The sequence below is a fragment of the Bison bison genome, unplaced genomic scaffold (assembly GCF_000754665.1).
Source record: "Bison bison bison isolate TAMUID 2011002044 unplaced genomic scaffold, Bison_UMD1.0 scf7180017864035, whole genome shotgun sequence".
In the NCBI taxonomy this organism is placed as follows: Eukaryota; Metazoa; Chordata; class Mammalia; order Artiodactyla; family Bovidae; genus Bison; species Bison bison.
In genome coordinates, this window is record NW_011494607.1 from 984,237 (window position 1) to 996,915 (window position 12,679).

General features: G+C 36.7%; 1 protein-coding gene across 7 annotated transcripts in view; it reads right to left on the reverse strand.

The window, feature by feature from the left end:
- L3MBTL3 (l(3)mbt-like 3 (Drosophila)) overlaps positions 1–12,679 on the reverse strand; it is a 104,923-nt gene that overhangs the window by 10,949 nt on the left and 81,295 nt on the right. For all 7 annotated transcript variants that reach the window (XM_010834637.1, XM_010834641.1, XM_010834640.1 and 4 more), the window contains one exon: positions 7,525–7,604. In XM_010834637.1, coding sequence (XP_010832939.1) covers positions 7,525–7,604 — 80 coding nt within the window. The remainder of the gene's footprint in view (positions 1–7,524; positions 7,605–12,679) is intronic.

Below are 12,679 nucleotides of genomic sequence, written 5' to 3' on the forward strand. Positions count from 1 at the left end.
TCATACCAAAAAAAAAAAAGAAAATCTTTCTTTCATGACCTGGAAAGCAATTTAACGCATTTTTGGAAATATAGTATTAAAACATCAATTGCTGAGCTTCCTTAATATTGGAAGCAAGAAAATATTAGATGGGAATAGTGTCAGAGAAATAACTTTGTGGATCTTTGTATGGTTTTACCGCTACTTCATCTCTCTAGACAATCAAATGAGGACTATTTTCTTTTGTTGATACTTCATGAATGGATAGTAAAGGCCTGCCTCTATCATTCACAACTACTTACACGCAAATCATTCACAGAGCAATAATTTACTCAGCATTTACAATGCAATTTGGAAGGCTACATTAATACAGCATATCCTTGTAGACTTCCTTGAAATGAAGTTTAATAAATAATGTGGTTATCCAAAGTAGAAGTTTGCAAATACAAATGTCTGTCAATTCTGGCTGCAAATATAGGTATTAAAATTCTTGATTTGACTTCAGGGTAGGAAAAAGTGAAGTAGAAGATTAACTCTTGTGAGAAGACAGATCTGATAAAGGTGATCCTGAAAGAAATATATCCTCCAATGTTTCACATAGAATCAAGACAATAAATCTTCAGAATAGAGACCACCTTCTAAACCAAACATGAAATCTCCTAGAAGAAAGAGATGTCCTCAGTATCACAGAACATGAGAACCTGCATCGTACAGGACTGTTCCCGTCAGGGGCCCGGAGAACCCCAGCAGAACCACAGGCAGCCCAAGTCCCAAAGAAAAGGAAAAGTACTCTTCACGCTCTCCGCTGCTTTCAGACTCAGACTCCATTCTGCTTCCTATTTCCAAGCCTGAATACTGCTAATCAGCAAGCCAACCATGACTTGCCACTTGTCCCAACTCATTCTCCTCCGTTTAAGCCAGTGACAGAAGTGAGACCAGAATCTTCAAATGCTTTGTTTCATTTTTATTTTCAAAACAGCACTAGGAGGTAGCTATCCTGAAGACGAGAAAAACACACTGTCAGGGCAAAGCCCAAAGCCCCACTGTGAGCTAGTGGAAGCATCAGAAAGTGGCCCTGGGTCATCTGAGTCATGGTCAAGGGGGTGAGTTTAAGAGTCGGATAAAACTGGCTTCCCAGGTGGCACTAGTGGGAAAGAGTCAAGACAGGAGACATGAGATACAGGTTTGATCCCTGGGTGGGGAAGATCCCCTGGTGGAGGGCATGGCAACCCACTCCAGTATTCTTACCTGGACAATTCCATGGACAGAGCAGCCTAGCGGGTTACAGTCCATGGGGTCGCAAAGAGTTGGACATGACTGAGGCAACTTAGCATGCACTCAGACCAGGATTTAAAACCTGTTCTGTCACTAATCAGCTCTAAATTTTGGCTATCAATGCAACTGAATTGTTGCAAGGATTACATGATATTTTTAAAAATGCTTATTCCACTATCTGACATATAGTAAAGGCTCAGCAAAAGGGAGAAATTATTCCTATCTTGAAAGAAAGGCATACAACTGAGAGTATATTGAATATAAAAAGGCAAAAATGAAAAGGAGTCAATGGCCCTTCTAAGTTAATATTCCATAAGTCTATAAAAAAATGCTCTTAATGTGAAAGGAAAAAAGCCAGAAGAAATGGGATACATCTGTCAACCAATCTTTTTAATGGAGTTACACACTGGTGACTAAATATAAGAAGGATGAACAATAACAGTGATTGGGTAGAATAAATGGATCACAACATCAAGGAATGTGGATAAACTTAGCTCCAAGATCCTACACTCAAGCATTAAAAATATTTGAGGATCATTTCAAGGTTAACAACCAAAATAAAAACCAACTTCTATGGAAGCAAAAAGCAAGCCTGATTTTTCAAGTAAGAATCTAGCACATTACAAAATATAATTCAACTCTCTCTGCCCATCAGCATCCATGAGAAAGAACGTTTGCAAAAGGGAAAGAAAATTACACCTTTCCCAGGAATACAAGAGTTTAAATTTTAAGGTCAATTTACAGGATTCTTTATTAATGGGCCTTCCTACAATGGAGAAAAAGAGTTATTTTATCTTTCAGGTAAAGGAAATAGAAGTCAGCAAATAGAGAAAGAAGAAAAATGTAATGAATTGTATTTAGTAAAGGTCTCCAAAGGTCAAATTCAGTAACACAGTAGGAATCATCAAAAAGTTGAAAAGGTTCATAATCACACATATTGTATGGAATTAAATTGAAATAACAGAAGAAACAAGGTAGGAGGCTTTTTATTAGGGGAAGTGTTTTTAAAAATCAATTTGCTCTAAGACTCCAAATAAAATAGCTCTCATGGGCTTACTGAGTCTTAAATCCTACTGACTATAAGGAATATAGGGTGGCTTGTTTTCAGTCTTGATGTTGTTTAGTTGCTAAATCGCATCCAACACTTTGTGACTCCATGGGCTGCAGCATGCCAGGCTTCCCTGTCCTTCACTATCTCTCAGAGTTTGCTCAAACTCATGTTATTGAGTCAGTAATGTCATCCAACCATTTCATCCTTTTTCATCCCCTCCTCCTGCCTTCAATCCTGCCCAGCATTAGGGTCTTTTCCAATGAGTCGGCTCATCACATTAGGGGGACAAAATATTGGAGCTTCATCTTCAGCATCAGTCCTTCCAAAGAATATTCAGAGTTGATTTCCTTTAGGATTGACTGGTTTGATCTCTTTGTTGTCTGAGGGACTCTCAAAAGTCTTCTCCTGCACCAAAAGTCGAAAGCATCAATTCTTTGGACCTCAGCCTTCTTTACGGTCCAACTCTCACATCCATACGTGACTACTGGAGAAACCATAGCTGTGACTAGGTGGATCTTTTCAGTCTCCTCTATACTAAATAGTGCACAAACTGCAAGAGGATTTCTCTCCTGTCTCCTACGCTACCCTCTAACCAGGCTAGATCTGGGAAGGCTGCTTCCACCCTGGGGAAGGGCATTGTGAATGAACACTATGGAGCACGTACTAAGCTCAGCATACCTACCTGACCCTCAATCTCAGGTGTGAAAGAGGAATTCTACCATACCCAATGGGAGCATTGAGAGGTAAGTTTCTTCACAAAAAACGTGGGGAAACTTCTCTACACTCAAAAATGATTTAAAAAAAAAAAATCACCATGAGGCCTTTGATAAAAAGTTACACAAAACATCGGGAAAGGAGCATTAAATTACTGACAGAAGAGTTTCATGATTTTTAGTAAAACACAAGGGAACATGACCTCTACAAGACAAAAAACAGGCTATGAAAAGAAAAAAGAAAAAAAAAAAGCTAGTGCAAGAAATTAAAGGAAAATAAAACCACTATTAAAATTCATGTTAAAGGCAGTAAATAGCAGACTTGACAGAGCAAGATATTCCAACTTGAGATATATGCTTAGAATATCAAAAAATGTGCAAGTTGTTGAAATATTATAACGCTTCCACGTTGGATGGTAACAGGCCCCTCCACCCTCAGAAGTCAGGCACTTGAGGGACTTCCCTAAGATGCTGTAACTAAGTACACCACGGAGCCTCCAAACTGCTACAGCACTAAAGCTGGTGTTTGTTTTAACTGTCCTGTGCAGTGTTGGCTGTCAAACCAACTGTTAAATATTTTGAATATCATCCTTTGGATCTAACCCAAGAATAATAGGCATTACCAGTCAAAAAGCAGAGCCATCACTTTGCCAAACAAGGTCCATTATAGTAAAAGCTATGCTTTCTCAGGTAGTCATGTATGGATATGAGAATTGGAGGCTAAGCACCACAGAGTTAATGCTTTCAAATGCTGGAAAGACTTTTGAGAGTCCCCTGAACTGCAAAGAGATCAAACCAGTCAATCCTAAAGGAAATCATCCCTGAATATTTGTTGGAAGGACTGAGGCTAAAGCTGAAGCTCCAATACTTTGCCACCTGACGCAAAGAGCCGACTCACTGGAAAACACCCTGATGCAGGGAAAGATTGAAGACCAAAGGAGTAGGACGTGGCAAAGGATGAGATGGTTTGAAAGCATCACTGCCTCAATGGACATGAATATGAGCAAACTCTGGGAGATAGTGAAGGACAGGGGAGCCTGGCATGCTGCGGTTTGTGAGGTTGCAAGGAGTCTGACATGACTTAGCGACTGAACAGCAACAATACCAAATAATAAAAATGATAACGGAAGGAAGTTTTCTGGATTAAAAAAAAAAGAAAGCAAGCTCATGACATCTCAGGCAAAATAATGAAAGAAGATTGAATTTAGGAGTCAGATTCATTGTTTAAAACCAAAAGATTAGATTTAATTTGGCTGGCCTAACTCCACATATGTGAAAGGATACTGTTTTTCATTTTTGTTTGATTTTTCTTATAGGAAAGTCAGAGACCAAGTGTAGCAGACGTGTAGTATGAGCCAAGTGTGGCAGACGCTGCAGCGAGCCACCCAAATCACCCTTCAGAACCGAGACCTTTCACTCTCCTACCTTGTGACTGCTGATGCCTCACAGCTACCTCCCTCTCCAGAAACTGCCCTAAGCCAAACGGAGGTTCCTGCCCTTCTCAGCCAATATCCAAGGAGTAGTCAATGCAAAGATACGAAGGTGGGATTCTCCTGCCTAAATCTGAGATAATTCTCAAGATTCATCCAGAATTCCTTATGGGATCAACTGAGGCTTCTGCTGTAACTGCATCACAACTCAATTTCTCATTCTGCCCACTGCTGCTTCTCTCAACTCTCCCACTGGTATTGCTCCCGAGTAACCACTAACAAGACTCCTGCACACACCACTCTCAATGTCTGCTAACAGAGAGCCTCATCTGAGACACTAGGTCATGGCTCTATACCTGAGAGGCAGAAGGACAGAAAGAACTAAACACATCCACACACTGACTAGGATCTGAGATATTCCCAACATCACCAAGATACCATAAGAGCTCATTTTGTACTGAAGGTTCATGGGGTCCAGAGAAAGAAAACCAACAAACTCTTATATGGTAAGGTCAGCAGGTGAAATTCAAATCTTTTCCAAACAGAATGAATCTGGAAAAAATTTCAAAAAAATTATAATACAAAGCTAAGAAAGCAGTTAAATAAAAGCTAACTATGATAAAAAGATTTTACTACAGAAAAAATTAATTTTATGAAAGTTTTACATAAAATGTTTCAAAAATCTGGAAATGAAGGGAAGTTATCAAACTCATTTTAGGAGGCTAAAACTGGATGAGATATTAATAGGCAAATTTTACTTAGGAACATATGTGCAAAAATTCTCAAAACAGCTTGTTTTTATGAGGCTCCCTTTCACTAATGAAAAATAAGACAGCATAAAATGCATACTAAACTACAGGTTTTGTAGGTGAGAAAAACACTAAAGGGTTATATACGAATCCTAGCAATGTTTGGAAAGAATAATAAAACAGAAAAACTCAGGTAATTCAAATCAAGAAAAACAGGATAAAAATATACAAAGTTTGAATAGACAAAACTACCATGAAAAAGAAAGAACACCATGCATATCACATTAACAAACAAATTCTCCATTAAATAGACTATTTTGAGGGTGGGGGGGTGAAGGATCAAAATCAGCTCAGTAAATCAAGTGAAAAGTGAATTATATCACCAAGTTAGGAAGAAACTGAAAAGGCTGAAAATCACTGCTTTGCTGCTGCTAAGTCGCTTCAGTCATGTCCAATCCTGTGCGACCCCATAGACGGCAGCCCACCAGGCTCCCCCGTTCCTGGGATTCTCTAGGCAAGAACACTGGAGTGGGTTGCCATTTCCTTCTCCAGTGCATGAAAGTGAAAAAATCAAAGTAAAGCCGCTTGGTCATGTCCGACTCTTTGCGACCTCATGGACTGCAGCCTACCAGGCTCCTCCGTCCATGGGATTTTCCAGGCAAGAGTACTGGAGTGGGGTGCCATTGCCTTCTCCTTCCCTCAAAAAGTTCAGAGCCCAGAAGATTTTACCATGACTCTATCTAAACTTCCAGGGATCAGATAATTGCACACAATAGACACTTACTTCACAAGGCTACCACTCCTGCTATTACCACTGCTGTTACAGCTAATCCTGCAGCCACTGATGCATTCACTTCTCGTAATAATCCAGTGATGTGGGCACTACTCAGAAGCTGAGACACAGATGTTAAAATGCTTTCCCCGGAGCCAGCCGCACAGCTGGTACTGGTGGAGCTGAGACAAGAATGAAGGCCGTGCTCCTAACCACCATTCACTAAGAAAGGCTGACGCTTTGGATTAAGAACCCAAGTGGCGCTAGTGGTACAGAATTCACCTGCCAATGTAGGAGACATGAATTCAATTCCTAGGTCAGAAAGATCCCCTGGAGTAGGAAATGGCAACTCACTCCAGGCTTCTTGCCCAGAAAATGCCATGGACAGAGAAGCTTGGCAGGCTATAATCCAAAGGGTCACAGAAAGTCAGACACAACTGAGCACAGCAGCACAATACCTTGATGACAAAACCTTCACAAATTGTTTTTCTTTTCCTTTCTAAGTGACTAGAAACATTTTAAATAATCAAATACTTGCACAGCACTTATTATGTACCAGGCGCTGTTCTAAGCAAGTTACAAATGTTACTGTACTCAATCCCCATAACAACTGTGGGAGGGACTACCTCTATCAATCTTTTGGCAGATAAGGAAACAAGCACTGAAAAGTATTTAGTGAAATGTCTAAGATTACACAGTGGACAGGTGGGAGATCACAGATGAAACCCTGGCCATCCGTAGGGGTTTGTATATGGTGTAATATTAGACACTATAAAATATGCTGAGGACAGCAGAGGATACAGCTTTTAAATTAACCATAAATTACTGCTTTATGAAAATCAGATATGGAAATCCAAGCATCACTTACAGAATAGGTCATTACAGGCAAACAGTCCTTAGGTGTCATTCTATAATCTTACAAATAATCTAAACCCAAGAAAGCACATGACAGGCAAAGTCCTCAGAGGCAATCATTAAAATCCTAATCCAGCCAACCTTTTCTTATAAAAATAAATAGTAATTATAAAGCCATGTGTAAATTATAAATACAGGTTATACTATGAACAACAGCCATTACAACTTCATTGCTCAGTTAAACTACTGTAATATCTATTCAGCAAAGATATAAGACAAGTTACTTTCTCCAGAACAACTTAAAACATTTGCTCAAGTGATTTTCTTTTCATTTTGAGGTATTAGATTAAGACCATATTACTTCTATTTGTATGTCAACATGTTTTGAGATGAATCTGAAACATATGAAGCAAACGACATCAACAATGTTAAAAATACACTACATGGAGCAAATAGAAGGCCTTATTCAAACTCTACACACAATATTCTACACAGATGTGAAAGGGAATATAAATACAGGTCACAGATGGATCCATCTCGTTATGAATTGTATACCAAAATTATCCTGAACAATAAACTTTTATTGCTTGCAGTAACAGATGAAGTCTGTCTTTAATATAAAAGGGACTGCTACATTCCAGTTTTGATTGTTGAGTATTAATCGTAATACCTATCAATAATATGAGAGTATTATGGGTACCTCTGGCTTCATGTGGTGTCCTCAGCTCACTCTCTGTTCTCTCTTCAAAGTCTTCTTTGACATCCTCAGCACGCTGGTCTCTGAGAAAAATAGAAATGTTTAAAGAAATGGTTCAACACTGCACCTCAGAAACTGTTATTTAAAATTTAAAAACCAATGATATCATTAAAATGTTCGAAAGGATTTTTAGCTTCATTAAGAAGCAATTAATACTAAGAACATCTATAAATGTTCATTTCCTTCATTATCAATTTTCATTCACTGTTCAGAAAGCTAAGAATGAAAAATGTGGCTACTGAATAGTTCAACTTCAAATTGGGACACATGTTCATGAGCAATATTACTTGCACTGTTTGGTAAGACTACAATTTCAAGGAAAAAGAGGGTTTTAAAGTCCACATCATTTAATCAAGTCACCATATACTACTCCGCTCTGGGATTTGAGATTGAGATTGCTCAGGAGAATCAAACTCAATTCTAGGAAGCTTTTCCTGGCTTAAATAGGTTAAATTCATAGGCTGAACTGATTCCATCTCTTTCTGACTAGGAATGACCTAATGCTAATCGAACCATGCCATGAATGCTCTAAAATGGAATGGACCCATTACAATCCTAATTCAGAGCTTTACCCTGAAGTCAGGGACAAAAATGGCTTTAAAGGAAACCAGGCCCAGGCTATGTATATTTTCTTTAAATTTCAGGGATTTAAAAATTTTAACTTAATCTATTATATACTCAGAGTTCAAAATGAATACTTCATAATATTTTATAATCCTCTGTACTTATGTTCTGTTGTTTCATATGCTGTTACCTTTACAAATATCCTTAGTTTCTTGAAGACTCAGACCACACTTTTGCTCAGTGTTAAGAAAAGGGAAAATACCCTTGAAGCCAAATATCCCAACAAAATATAAAAGAGTTTTATAATCTTAATTACTGAAGCACTTATTTATTCCCTATTTGTAACAACAGTAATTTAACATAACGATGTCAACACAGTAAGCATGTGATAAATAATATATTCACTACTTCTTTTCTTAGAAAGATCACTTCCAGAGATATGTGAAATTTCATTGGAATCTGAGCTCCCTGGCTTAGTTTATACTGAAAACAATCTTTACAACTGCTGAAGGATACTTGCTTATTTGAGAATGGAAAGAATCACTTTTATTATGCAATAAAATTTTTTTCTACGAAAAATCAATTAATGACTCTGGAGGCTCTTACTCCATGGAAAGTGGGGAGATAGAGGTACAGTGAAAACAAGTAGGAAAATTAATGATAACTGGAAAAAGGACATTAAGTAATAACAGAAAACTGTCTTCTATGTAAAAAGAATTGATAATTACATGTTAAGATCACATTATGCTAAAAATAGCTTATGTGATCTTCTCCATTTGTTTCATATTAAACCGGAAATAATAGTTTTTGAGTCCACAAATTTATCCGTTATTGTGGCCACTGAAAAAAATGGTCTGTGGATAGCCAATCTTAATGCTTGTTATAAACAATCACACATTAGAGTGATGTATCTTAAAACTGGCATTTTTCTGAGTCAAAGGAAACAAATTCCCAATTAATTAGCATAATTACCTAAAAGCTTTAATTAATATTGTTAAAAAAGCCCCATATAAAACACCCCAAAAAGAAAACAAAAACCAAAGCCCAAACTGAGTCCAAAGGCTAAAATTAAGTCCTAGATTTTCCTGAATATTTCATTTTTTATGATTGAAATTGTCCACTAATAATTAATGCTTATTTTTGTGGTTTCAGTAAAGTATATTATATATTCCCTAAAAGTAAACTTCATTAAAATAAAGCTATAAAGACCAAAGTATGAGGGAAGTTCTTTTGTATTCTTATGTCCAAATACAATATGGATGATTTATGAAATGTAGGAAAAGAATCATTTTCTAGGAAGAAACAGAAATAGAAAAGGAAAATAATATGTTTGACCCCAAGAGTTTCTTTGTGCCTGATCTGCCATAATCTATCCCTAAAGAGAAGCAAAAAAGAAACCTTCTGCTCTTATTCACATTGCTTAATTACAAAATCATGTTCAGTTCTCATTTTCCTTACTTTAAACTCATGATATTTCATTAAACTTAACCCATATAAACTTGGGAATCTATAAATATGGATATTTATTTGCACCAAAACAGAACACTACAAGAAAGGTTTACTGAATGTTTTACTTCCAATTAATATATTGAGCCTGCTAACTCCTTAAACTTAAAAGTGATTAAGTCCCCTAGGGTTCTGATGTTTCCTTTAGTGAGATGGTTGGTGGTGTGGGGTCTATCTGAATAGTCTATTAGAACAGGTATTATGAAATAGATGGGTGAACAGAGCCCCTTAAGGAAACAGACTCCTGATCAAGCACATACAGAAATGTGGAAACAGTATTAATGAGAATAAGAAAAGTTAATATACTTAGAAACATACTATGCACCAAGATTGGCTGAGTTCTTTACATGTCTGATATTTCATAACAATCACTGGAAGAAGGTTCTGTTGTTACATTCGCTCAAACTTGGAGGTTAATCCCAAATTTTCAGAACTAGTATAGAACCAGGTCTTAACACACCAAAATCTATACTTAGAAATAATTATTACTTGTTTTTTATCCTTGTGTTTTTCCAGAATACAGTACACATCCCTATTATATACACTTAAAGGAAACTTCCTTCTTGTATCATAATCTTATTAAAATTTTCAACTGTCTTTTATTGATAAGGTTAGGAATGAAGAATCTGACTCATTAATATCCTTTCTTGTTTTATATTTTACTTAAAAATCACTTTCTGAATTGGACAACCAGTATTTCTCTTACCCATAAGTTTAGAAATTTCATTGCTAATTCTGATTGAATAGGAACTGTTATGAATTTCTTTCTGTATGCAAAAATGAAATGCTTTATCAAGGATATTAACTTTCCAAGCAAAAAGTTATTCTAGCTATACCATCTTCCAATTATAAATAAAACATGTTTATATCAGAATGTCAAAACTCTGGGATAATATTATTATACACTCTGGAACATAGTACAAGATATGCTTATTGAAGATTTTTTTTTTAAATGACAACCCAAAATATTTTTATGTTGTACTTTAATATTATGATTTTGCTCTACTTTAAAATTCTTATCTTCTCCTCTGGATCACCATTTTTCACTACCAACAATTTCTATTAGGAAGGGAGTACAAGCTGATTAGGCCCAGGGTGTGTATTATAACGTGGAGAAAGCAGCCCAGCAGTGGTGACATGTACGGTCTTTGAAGGTGAATAGACCTGGTTCAACTTTCAGCTCTGCTACTTACTAGTCCTATATGACCTTCAGCAAGTTACTGAACTTCCCTAACCCTCAGCTGCATCTTCTGTAAAACAAGGATAATAAATCCTTTAACTCACAGGCATTTTGGAGGGATCAACAAAATAATGTATAATAAGTGCTTAACGCACAGCCAGACACATAAGTAGGAGCATGATAAATGTTTCCCTTGGGATTTGAGAATTTTTAAGAACCAGTTTATTTCAACATTTCTTTAGCCTGAATTGAAATATAATCATATTATATTTAGCTATATAATCATATATATTTAGCTATGATTATATTTCAATTCAGGCTAAAGAAATATTGAAATAAATTGGTTCTTAAAAATTCTCAAATCCCAAGGGAGACTACTGTATTCCAGGCACTTTCCTAAGTGCTTTTACCTGTGTTAGATCATTCAATCCTCATAATGTCTATGTGAGGCAGATGCTGTTATTACATTCCCATTCTAGAGACAAACCCCTCTTGGTTACATGTTTACACAGCTAGTAAGTAGCAGCCTAGGAAGTCTGACTGTAGTCTGGTTCATAACCATTTATCTAAAGGTTGTTTCAAAACCTGAGAAAAACAGGTTACATAAAGAAAACAGATGTCAGTAAACAATTTTATCCTAAAATGTAAGTAATTCTTAAATATTAAGTTACCATTTATCATGCTCCTACTTATATCTTACTCAAGGGCTTCCCCAGTGGCTCAGTAAAGAATCTACCTGCAATGCAGGAGACCTGGGTTCCATCCCTGGATCGGGAAGATCCCCTGGAGGAGGGCATGGCAACTCACTTCCATATGCTTGCCAGGAGAATACCCATGGACAGAGGAGCCTGGCGGGCTCTTGTCTGTGGGGGTCGCAAAGAGTCGGACATGACTGAGCAACTGAACTGAACTGAGTGACTAAGCACAAAATCTTAGTGAAGAATACTCTGTAGGCTTTTAATTAAGACAGTGGAATCCACTCAAATGGAAAAATGTTTTCTTTCTGAGTCAGCACCCTTTTTTTTTTTCCTCTGTAATTATGTGTCATGCTTTAGATGTCTTACTATCTTACTCAAATTAGACTTTGTGGTAAATATTAGTGAAACAAACATTAGAAGAGTAAATATATAGCAACAGGATAGCATTTGAATGCAAACAGCTGGATTTCTTCAAGCTTATTTTTCATTTAAAAACAATCCCTAGCCAGTTATGTTTCAATTAGTCATCAGTCTGTTAAAAAATAATACTGAAAAAATATGAAACAATTATTCTGTTTCAATTCAGGGATTTTAGCCAGCTCTCTAACTCCAGCATGAATTTGGCTTGGCTCATACCTCAAAACCACTCCATCATTCTCCTTCCAGAATAGCTTACTCTAGCCTCATTGGGGCTTTGTTAGAACTGTAAATTACCTGTACTTCCAGGAACAAGTGGGGACACAGTGAATGTTGTGAGAGCTGTAAGAAATGTAGCTTCCTAATTTGAATATTAAAAGGATGTCTCTTTGCATATCCCCAGCACTTTGAAAAAAAAGTTTTTGGGCTGAGGTCACTAACAGGTAAAAAAAATCAAATGGAAATCTTAAGAGTAATATGTTAGAGGAACTTTAAAATTAGAGAACCTGAAATTGTCTCCAAAATGCCTCCTACAAATGAAGAGAAGATTGTGCTGATTGTGTCCAAACAAGGAGGTCGCCACATTCAAAGGGATTAGAAAAAAGTGGCAAATAAAACTTTCATGTATGTCTACAGTTAACATTTGAATAAAGATATTTAAAAACTAAATTCCTTTTGAGACAATACACAAACAATAGTTTTAACAGCATTTTTCCTAAACACAGCTCAGGAA